The sequence below is a fragment of the Bufo bufo genome, chromosome 6, assembly GCF_905171765.1.
Source record: "Bufo bufo chromosome 6, aBufBuf1.1, whole genome shotgun sequence".
Classification (NCBI taxonomy): domain Eukaryota; kingdom Metazoa; phylum Chordata; class Amphibia; order Anura; family Bufonidae; genus Bufo; species Bufo bufo.
The window spans coordinates 197,083,352-197,095,074 of record NC_053394.1 but is presented as its reverse complement, the minus strand read 5'-3'; the positions used below and the strand labels follow the sequence as shown (position 1 = coordinate 197,095,074).

The 11,723-nt window shown below is 40.9% G+C and overlaps 1 protein-coding gene across 1 annotated transcript in view; it reads right to left on the bottom strand.

Annotated features, from left to right (window-relative positions):
• Nucleotides 1-1,816: 1,816 nt before the first annotated feature.
• The window catches only part of LRRC18 (leucine rich repeat containing 18), a 108,428-nt gene continuing 98,521 nt past the window's right edge, over nucleotides 1,817-11,723 (bottom strand). Inside the window, exon 2 of the mRNA XM_040438403.1 lies at nucleotides 1,817-2,597. Coding sequence (XP_040294337.1) covers nucleotides 1,817-2,593 — 777 coding nt within the window. The 5' untranslated portion in view covers nucleotides 2,594-2,597. The remainder of the gene's footprint in view (nucleotides 2,598-11,723) is intronic.

Genomic DNA, 11,723 nt, shown 5'->3' with positions numbered 1-11,723 from the left:
CACGAGCTCACCAAAATTGGACTGTTGAAGACTGGAAAAATGTTGCCTGGTCTGATGAGTCTCGATTTCTGTTGAGAAATTCAAATGATAGAGTCCGAATTTGGCGTAAACAGAATGAGAACATGTATCCATCCTCTGATGGCTACTTCCAGCAGGATAATGCACCATGTCACAAAGCTCGAATCATTTCAAATTGGTTTCTTGAACATGACAATAAGTTCACTGTACTAAAATGGCCCCCACAGTCACCAGATCTGAACCCAATAGAGCATCTTTGGGATGTGGTGGAACGGGAGCTTCGTGCCCTGGATCCCTTAAATCTCCATCAACTGCAAGATGCTATCCTATCAATATGGGCCAACATTTCTAAAGAATGCTATCAGCACCTTGTTGAATCAATGCCACATAGAATTAAGGCAGTTCTGAAGGCAAAAGGGGGCCCAACACCGTATTAGTATGGTGTTCCTAATAATTCTTTAGGTGAGTGTATATTATAATTGTACATATTGCCTCCTTTGCTGATTTCATTTATTTTTTTCATTGCATTATATTCTGCTCATCTCCATGCTTACGGCCATCCTACAATCTTGAAGCAGTAGCTGTGCTTGCACACTATAGGAAAAAGGTGAGACAACCCTTTAAAAATGTACTTGTCACAAGTTTAGGAAATGTAATCTGCATCATTTCTACCACCCCATGAGCATTTTTTTCTGATCTGAACACTGGTTCATGAGATAAATCACCTGTTCATATTGGCGCCCTATATGCCAATAGACTATGTTTTGCCCTTGGACAGCAACCGCATCTTTTCTCCAGAGGTGGAGTCATCATGTTAACTCTTGTAAATAGTGCCCTGTCTGAGCGTGATCTTGTGAGATTTAACATATCTCACAAGACCCACAATCTGAAGACTTCATTCTAGACATCATCACCAGTGAGAAGGGATCAAGGGATCTCATTGCCAGGAAATGAAGTCTTCACTTTGCCTGGTCTCACAAGATATATTAGATCTTGCAAGATCTTGCTCAACCTGGCCACTCTGATGACAGTACAGTGTCAGATTGAACATGAAGACTCCACCCCTGGAGAAAACATGTGGTTTCTGCCATATGGCAAGCTACAGTCTTTAAAAAAGGTTTTCTAGGCCTCTGATATTGATGAGCTATCGTTAGGATAGGTGATTAATATCCAATCAGTGAGGGTCCGAAACCTGGCTCCCCCATGATCAGCTGTTCCATGCAGCCTCTGGTGCTGGAACTAGCACTCTGCATGGGACAGGTAGCACAGCTACATTGAAAGTGTAGTGGTTGTGCTGGGTTACTGCAGCTAAGCTGACACAGAATTTAATGGGAGCAGAGCTGCAGTAACCCAGCACAGTCACTATACTTTAAACAAAGCTGTGCTTCCTGTTCCATTCAAAGTGCTAATTCCAGCATCAGAGACTGCAAAGAACAGTTGGTTGGTGGGGGAGCAGGTTGTCGGACCCTCACTGATTGGATATTGATGACCTATCCAAAGGATAGGTCATCAATATCAGGAGCCCTTTCAGCAAATAGGATGCCATTATGAACAGGAAACCGAGGGTTGTAAAAAAAAAATATATGGATTGCTCTGGGCGGCAACAATAGGTGGTATTCCAGGTATGGAGATTAAATTTCTTAATTTTGTGAAAGGAAAACAAAGAAATGTTACATATAATAGAATAGAAAGTAACAGTTTATTTACATTTTTGGTCTTTGGCTTCCTTTATTATTGTTGTCTACATTGTCTAATTACAATAAAGCATGAGATCTTATTGTTGATTTTTCTCATCTTCTCATTCACCTACATTTACCATTGTCTCCTTGGCTGTAGAGTTAGGAGAAACATGATTACTGGAGAAAGGATTTTTCATTGCAGAAGCCATAAGATCTTTCAGCTTCTTCAGCTTACTTTTATCCATCTGGTACTTTGCCAGACAAGGACTACACAGATCCTTCTCATTCACAAGATGAAGACATTTAACCCTTTCAATAGTTTCCTGTTGCTCTTCCTCAGTTTTTTCTTCTGTATTCTGGATAGGGTTTCTCTTGGTGTTAATTTTCTTCAGTTTCGGCAGCTTAAGTATGCCAGGAGGAACTGAAGTAAGATGATTATCAAAGAGGCATACTTCCTTGAGCTCTTTCAGATTCCCTAATGTAGTTGGCAGAACATCAATGCTGTTAAGTCCAAGGTTAAGTTGACGCAAGTTCTTGAGATGACTTAGTTCTATTGGGATACCATTTGCGGTCAGTTTGTTGTTGCAAACATTAAGATATAGGAGGTTTTGTAGTTGACCTATGGACTCTGGAAGTTTTTCTATCTGATTGCTGTGTAGATCAAGCCATCGTAGATTCTGAAAACGTTGTATCCAATCAGGAATCTTTCGTATAAAATTCCTACTTAGGTCCAGCTCTTCTATATCACAGAGTTTCAATAGGCATTTGGGCATAGAAGCAATTGCCATCTTAGAAAGATCCAGTCTTCTTTTACCATCAAATGTGATGCGAATGGAATTCTTGGCTGCTTTCAGGGTGACTTTCTTACCCTTATGATTTCTTTTGCCTTTTGCCATTTTCCTGAAAGAAAATACATTGTTGATCTGGAGCATGTTTTCCTGGACTAAATATGCTTGTGTGAAATTGCTCTTAGATACAAAAAGTATTTTTGAAAACTCAGACTTGTGCCAATAAACACCTTCCTGCATTTTAATTTTTTTACTCCCTGTTTCCAGAGCTACAACTGTTTTATTTTTTTGTTCACATAGCTGTATGAGGGACAAGTTGTATTTCTAATGCCACCATTTAATATTGTATATGATGTAGTGGGAAGTTGAAAAAAAATTCCAAATAGGGTGGCATTTAAAAAAAAAATATCAAGCACGTCTTTATGGGTTTTGTTTTTACAGCGTTCACTATGCGGTAAAACTAATTCATGCCTTTTAGTCTCTGTGTGATTACAACAAAATCACATTTATAATGTATGGTATATGCTTAGAAAAAAAAAATATTTTTTTATTTTCTTTGCCATATTCTGACCCCCATAATATTTTAATAGTTACATCCATGGAGCTGTGTGAGGGATCATTTTTGGTGGTATCTGTAGTTTTTATTGATAGTATTTGGAGTGTGTATGACTTTATCACTTTTTATTAGACTTTTTGAGTGAGGTTAAGTGATGGAAAAACAACGTATCGCGTATTGGCCAGTTAGTTTTTTCCCTTTACGCCATTGGCCGTATAGGATAAATATTTTTATATTGACAACTATGGTCGTTTACAGAAGTGGTGATACCTATGATGTTAATTTGTTTTATTGTTTATTTTTATTTTGGGGAAAGGGAGTGATTTTTATTTTGAAAAGCTTTTTCCTAATTTACTTTAAGTGAACCTAACTGACTATAACAATCATTAGATTGCCATTTGTATTCTGTAATAGCATTTTATCCATTAAATAATACAGAATTCAGTATATTACAATGCAATGCTGCCACCTGCAAGCCTGTATTGAAATACACCAGTGATCAGGCATCGGAATCTCAAGCAGGTTCCAGCCTATTGTTACAAGGTAACAGCTTCTCCGATCTTAGCCGGAGGACGCATTTACCGGAGCAGGAGCGTGTGGCGACCGCATTTTTTCAGATATTAGGCCTGGCACAGCAGATGCCATCTTTAAACACCCAACATCCATCATAATATTGCAGCGGATGTCGGGAAAACTATAGAACAAATTTCAGAGGAGCTTCTCACATCAAGACAATAACCTTAAAATTGGAGACAGATTGGTACATCATACTCATGCCAAGAGAGAGAGAGAGAAAAGATAAACTCAATACACTTGCTATTGTCCCTCTCACACCAGGTTTGCACTTCGGTTGTAAATCCCACTGGATACAGATGAAAGGCTCCAATCAGGAGTTACAATGTTTTATTTAACTCAATGCATTTCGGGTGATAGACAACCCCTTTATCATAATAGATATAACATAACAAACAGGCAATTACCTTGTTTATATAGCATGTCCTCACTAATTCATTACATTTTTACCACCAAGGGCCGCCAACTGGAGGTCACACAACCGGAAGTACGTCACCAGTCATGTGATGTCCAGTAATAGTTAGGCAGAAGAAAAGATGCATTCAATAATGGAACGCATAGAGGTGATCTAAATAAATAAAATGGTCTAAATTAAATTACCATAAACTATGTATATAAATGATCCCCTAGTGCAGGGTCGGACAGTCTTTTTATAAAAGAGGAGGTGGTTACGTTCCACGGTGGTATGCATGCATTCGGGGAGCAGCCTTGCCTTGGGGCCTTCTCCTTCTGATTAGGAGGTCACTGTGTTCCAGGAAGGAACGCACACGCTACAGGAGTTGGGAATGGCCTTACTATGGGGCCAACCCCATGACAAAATGGCTTGATATAAATAATCAAAAATTGCAATTTATGAAATAAAAATACTAATACATTAATATCTTAAATACAAAGTTGAGATACAATACAAAAAAATATACAAGTTCATGACAGATAAAAATAATTAATGGCAGATAAGAATAAAAATATAATAAATATGAATGTCAAAAGGCAATAGATATACTACCATATGAATCTTTTTTCTAATGGAGAAGAAAAGAGAAAACGAAATATTTGTTAATTTATTATATAAAAAAATTGGTTAATTAATTTATCTACTCTTTATTTGTACCTTTATCTGTTGTGTTGGGCTCTTGCAATATATAAGGAGAATGCTCTAAAAAGGGAAGAGAAAAAAAAAAAAACATTAAAAATAAATAAGTAATAAAAAATAGCAATACTCAGTGCGAGGGCAATAATGGTACATGAGTAATATTAATAATAAATGAGCAAAAAATTTAATAGTTATATTCTAAAGATTCATTTAGGCCAAAGGGAGTATTGAATTAAATTTAAAAATCCAGTAAATTTCCTTTCTACAAAGCTATTGAAAGGATTGAAGAACATGATCTATCAGAATAATATATAAATACTTAGAATCACCATTGTGATTAATATTTGAACAGTGTTGGTTTATTTTTTCACTCAGTGTTTGTGTCGTTTGACCAATGTATTGTAATTTACATGGATACTGCCATAAATAAATTGCATTACTTGAACTGCAATCTAGATAATGTCTTAACTAGATTATTTCATCTGTGTCGGTCACCCCCACCTCTATAATATTATGTACTTTATTGCAGCAACATTTACATCGTCTGGAATGACAATTAGAGATGGCCCGAATAGTTCGTCGGCGAATAGTTCCCGGCGAACATAGCTTGTTCGCGCTCGCCGCGGCGGGCGAACATATGCGATGTTCGGTCCGCCCCCTATACATCATAATTGAGTAAACTTTGACCCTGTACCTCACAGTCAGCAGATACATTCCAGCCAATCAGCAGCAGACCCTCCCTCCCAGACCCTCTCACCTCCTGGACAGCATCCATTTTAGATTCATTCGGAAGCTGCATTCTCAGTGAGAGGAGGGACAGTGCTGCTGCTGCTGATTCAATAGGGAAAGCGTTAGCTAGGGCAGCGTCCTGACAGCACCCCAAAAAGCCCTTTTCAGGGCTGGTACATCAGTCTGCTTTTTTTAATTATTTTTTATATATATATATATTGCAGTTTCCTGCCCGTGTGTGAGAGGCTGCAGGCTCAGTCACAGACAGTACTGTGTGCACACCATTCATACAGGGTGTGACAGAAAATACCTCGCAGATAAAAAAATAATCTATTTAATCTTTTTCTGATATATAATTACAGTTGCAAGCCAGTGTGTGTCAGGCCCACACAGTCTGTATTGTGGCCACTGGCTAGTGGCTAGGCCTCCACTCATACCGTTACAGGGTGTCACTCACTCACAAATACCTCGCAGATAAAAAAAAATTATATTTAATCTTTTTCTGTGATATAATCACAGTTGCAAGCCCGTGTGTGTCAGGCCCACACAGACTGTATTGTGGCCACTGGCTAGGCCTCCACTCATACCGTTACAGGGTGTCACTCACTGAAATACCTTTCAGATAAAAAAAATTATATTTAATATTTTTCTGTGATATAATCCCATTTGCAAGCCCGTGTGTCAGGCTCACACAGACTGTATTGTGGCCACTGGCTAGTGGCTAGGCCTCCACTCATACCGTTACAGGGTGTCACTCACTCACAAATACCTCGCAGATAAAAAAAAATTCTATTTAATCTTTTTCTGTGATATAATCATAGTTGCAAGCCAGTGTGTGTCAGGCCCACACAGACTGTATTGTGGCCACTGGCTAGTGACTAGGCCTCCACTCATACCGTTACAGGGTGTCACTCACTCACAAATACCTTGCAGATAAAAAAAAAATTATATTTAATCTTTTTCTGTGATATAATCACAGTTGCAAGCCCGTGTGTGTCAGGCCCACACAGACTGTATTGTGGCCACTGGCTAGGCCTCCACTCATACCGTTACAGGGTGTCACTCACTCAAATACCTTTCAGATAAAAAAAATTCTATTTAATATTTTTCTGAGATATAATCACATTTGCAAGCCCGTGTGTGTCAGGCCCACACAGACTGTATTATGGCCACTGGCTAGTGGCTAGTCCTCAACTCATACCGTTACAGGGTGTCACTCACTCAAATACCTTTCAGATAAAAAAAATTCTATTTAATATTTTTCTGTGATATAATCACAGTTGCAAGCCAGTGTGTGTCAGGCCCACACAGACTGTATTGTGGCCACTGGCTAGGCCTCCACTGATACCGTTACAGGGTGTCACTCACTCAAATACCTTTCAGATAAAAAAAATTATATTTAATATTTTTCTGTGATATAATCACATTTGCAAGCCCGTGGGTGTCAGGCCCACACAGACTGTATTGTGTCCACTGGCTAGTGGCTAGGCCTCCACTCATACCGTTACAGGGTGTCACTCACTCACAAATACCTCACAGATAAAAAAATATATATTTAATCTTTTTCTGTGATATAATCACAGTTGCAAGCCAGTGTGTGTCAGGCCCACACAGACTGTATTGTGTCCACTGGCTAGTGGCTAGGCCTCCACTTATACCGTTACAGGGTGTCACTCACTCACAAATACCTCGCAGATAAAAAAAAATTCTATTTAATCTTTTTCTGTGATATAATCACAGTTGCAAGCCAGTGTGTGTCAGGCCCACACAGACTGTATTGTGGCCACTGGCTAGTCCTCCACTCATACCGTTACAGGGTGTCACTCACTCAAATACCTTTCAGATAAAAAAAATTCTATTTAATATTTTTCTGTGATATAATCACAGTTGCAAGCCAGTGTGTGTCAGGCCCACACAGACTGTATTATGGCCACTGGCTAGGCCTCCACTGATACCATTACAGGGTGTCACTCACTCAAATACCTTTCAGATAATTTTTTTTATATTTAATATTTTTCTGTGATATAATCACATTTGCAAGCCCGTGTGTGTCAGGCCCACACAGACTGTATTGTGTCCACTGGCTAGTGGCTAGGCCTCCACTCATACCGTTACAGGGTGTTACTCACTCACAAATACCTCGCAGATAAAAAATCTCCCCGTTCAAAAAATCTATTTAATAAATGGATCCCAGATTGGGGACCATACAGGGATTAAACTGATGAGAATAGTACTACAGAAAATACCACTCACGGGTGTGACAGTAAATTGCACGGTGCAGACGCAGTGACCGTGGCGTGGATTCAAACGAAGGGGAGGGAGCCAGCGGTTTTTTTAACCATCTCCCCGTTCGAAAAAATCTATTCAATTCACCTTTCGGGGACCCTTGGTGTTGTACGTGACTGGGTGGAGGAAGAAACATTCAATGACATCAACGGGACATGGTTAGCTTGTTAACCAACCTTGGGCAAATGGGAAGTTTGCGGTTGGGCAAATGGACTGTTTGCGGTTGTTTGCGGTGCATTAAAAGGGGAGTTTGGTCTATCAATGTTTGTGAAGCGGGCGTAACCCTTACACTACCTGATCGATACAACATCATACCTGATCGTATACACACACTGGATGTTTTAAACCACGTTGTTAAAAAAAATATTGGATTGTTAGGTGATTTATGCCCTTTATGGATTAAAATCCAACTCTGCGTCAACTATGTAATTTTCCATGGGAGTTTTGCCATGGATCCCCCTCCGGCATGCCACAGTCCAGGTGTTAGTCCCCTTGAAACAACTTTTCCATCACTACTGTGGCTACAAAGAGTCCCTGTGGGTTTTAAAATTAGCCTGCCTATTGAAGTCTATGGCGGTTCGCCCGTTCGCGAACATTTGCAGAAATTTGCGTTCGCCGTTCGCGAACGGAAAATTTTAAGTTTGCGACATCTCTAATGACAATGAAAAGAACCTATTTCCTTCCCCCATGTTTGGTTTTTAACAGGTGTATAGAAGTTGGTTTTGCAGCTGTGTTGTTGGGTCGGTCGGTCGGGAGCTAAAGATTTTTAATAGTCCGAGCACTTTGATAGGTAATGGTGGGATATCTGGGCAGGACTTACATTAGAATTGGGTCCTTCAACAGAGTGTCCCAATAGAGTACTTTGAATTTTATTATGATATGTACACAGCTCAAAAAAATAAAGGGAACACAAAAATAACACATCCTAGATCTGAATTAATTATATATTGTTCTGAAATACTTTGTTCTTTACATAGTTGAATGTGCTGACAACAAAATCACACAAAAATAAAAAAATGGAAATCAAAATTTTTAACCCATGGAGGTCTGGATTTGGAGTCACACTCAAAATTAAAGTGGAAAAACACACTACAGGCTGATCCAACTTTGATGTAATGTCCTTAAAACAAGTCAAAATGAGGCTCAGTAATGTGTGTGGCCTCCACGTGCTTGTATGACCTCCCTACAACGCCTGTGCATGCTCCTGATGAGGTGGCGGACAGTCTCCTGAGGGATCTCCTCCCAGACCTGGACTAAAGCATCTGCCAACTCCTGGATAGTCTGTGGTGCAACGTGACGTTGGTGGATAGAGCGAGACATGATGTCCCAGATGTGCTCAATTGGATTCAGGTCTGGGGAACGGGCGGGCCAGTCCATAGCATCAATGCCTTCGTCTTGCAGGAACTGCAGACACACTCCAGCCACATGAGGTCTAGCATTGTCTTGCATTAGGAGGAACCCAGGGCCAACCGCACCAGCATATGGTCTCACAAGGGGTCTGAGGATCTCATCTCGGTACCTAATGGCAGTCAGGCTACCTCTGGCGATCACATGGAGGGCTGTGCGGCCCTCCAAAGAAATGCCACCCCACACCATTACTGACCCAATGCCAAACCGGTCATGCTGGAGGATGTTGCAGGCAGCAGAACATTCTCCACGGCGTCTCCAGACTCTGTCACGTCTGTCACATGTGCTCAGTGTGAACCTGCTTTCATCTGTGAAGAGCACAGGGCGCCAGTGGCGAATTTGCCAATCTTGGTGTTCTCTGGCAAATGCCAAACGTCCTGCACGGTGTTGGGCTGTAAGCACAACCCCCACCTGTGGACGTCGGGCCCTCATATCACCCTCATGGAGTCTGTTTCTGACCGTTTGAGCAGACACATGCACATTTGTGGCCTGCTGGAGGTCATTTTGCAGGGCTCTGGCAGTGCTCCTCCTGTTCCTCCTTGCACAAAGGCGGAGGTAGCGGTCCTACTGCTGGGTTGTTGCCCTTCTACGGCCTTCTCCGCGTCTCCTGATGTACTGGCCTGTCTCCTGGTAGCGCCTCCATGCTCTGGACACTACGCTGACAGACACAGCAAACCTTCTTGCCACAGCTCGCATTGATGTGCCATCCTGGATAAGCTGCACTACCTGAGCCACTTGTGTGGGTTGTAGACTCCGTCTCATGCTACTACTAGAGTGAAAGCACCGCCAGCATTCAAAAGTGACCAAAACATCAGCCAGGAAGCATAGGAACTGAGAAGTGGTCTGTGGTCACCACCTGCAGAACCACTACTTTATTGGGGGTGTCTTGCTAATTGCCTATAATTTCCACCTGTTGTCTATCCCATTTGCACAACAGCATGTGAAATTGATTGTCACTCAGTGTTGCTTCCTAAGTGGACAGTTTGATTTCACAGAAGTGTGATTGACTTGGAGTTACATTGTGTTGTTTAAGTGTTCCCTTTATTTTTTTGAGCAGTGTATTATATCTAGTGATAAAATTGCAATCATACAAGTTATTCTTGTTTCCTCATTTGTTGGTTGGACGAGGTTTGAGGCAATCCAACCCGGCTTCGCCTCTTACACATTTTATTGAGTGGTTGATCAAACTTTTTGGATACCCCTTATCGAGGAAGATTTAATAACATAGAGTTGTTGTTCCAAAGTGGTACAGTTACGGCAAATCCTATTGAATTAACTGTATTATATATTTTTTTTCCATCTTGAATAATGGCAACTTTTATAGTCAAGGTAACTATTTGAATCCACACTCTTGAAGTGTTTTTTTGTCAAAATATTGTGTGCTTTAGTGTAGAGGACCAGATCTTTCTGATCCTATTGTCAGGCAGCTGCTGCCAAGGCCAATAAGATAATGGGTTGCATCAAAAGGGGCATAGATGCCCGTGATGAGAACATATTCCTACTACTTTACAAATCATTAGTCAGACCACACATGGAGTACTGTGTACAGTTCTGGGCTCCAGTGAACAAGGCAGACATAGCAGAGCTGGAGAGGGTCCAGAGGAGGGCAACTAAAGTAATAACTGGAATGGAGCAACTACAGTACCCTGAAAGATTATCAAAATTAGGGTTATTCACGTTAGAAAAAAGACGACTGAGGGGAGATCTAATTACTATGATTAAATATATCAGGGGTCAGTACAGAGATCTATCCCATCATCTATTTATCCCCAGGTCTGTGACTGTGACGAGGGGACATCCTCTGCGTCTGGAGGAAAGAAGGTTTGTACACAAACATAGAAAAGGATTCTTTACCTTAAGAGCAGTGAGACTATGGAACTCTCTGCCTGAGGAGGTGGTGATGGTGAGTACAATAAAGGAATTCAAGAGGGGCCTGGATGTATTTCTGGAGTGTAATAATATTACAGGATATAGCTACTAGAGAGGGGTTGTTGATCCAGGGAGTTATTCTGATTGCCTGATTGGAGTCGGGAAGGAATTTTTTATTCCCCTAAAGTGAGGAAAATTGGCTTCTACCTCACAGGGTTTTTTTTTGCCTTCCCCTGGATCAACTTGCAGGATGACAGGCCGAATTGGATGGACAAATGTCTTTTTTCGGCCTTATGTACTATGTTACTTTGTTACTATATGTTACTATTGTGTGAGACAAATGCTAACTAAACCTGGGTCAGGTCAGTTTAAGATAAAGTTCTCTGATGTGGACAACATTTCCTGGTGTACCTGCTGCATAAGCCTGTCCAACCCTGGAGAGGGTGAAATGAAGTACATGCTGACAAAGCTGTTAGTACATTCCAATAGCTAGCTGTGACTTCATAGTCACTATGACAACCTACTAGGAATTGTTCAGCACTATAATCATCATGGATGCTGATGTTGACTAAACAGATGTAGCAGGGTTAACACACATACTCTTAACTAGAGATGGGACGGGGGATTCGTCGAATCCACTAATCCCTCGAATCTTGCTGGATTCATGGGATTCGTGGACTCGAATCCCGACGTAATTGACCTGATACGAATCCGACGAATCCCGG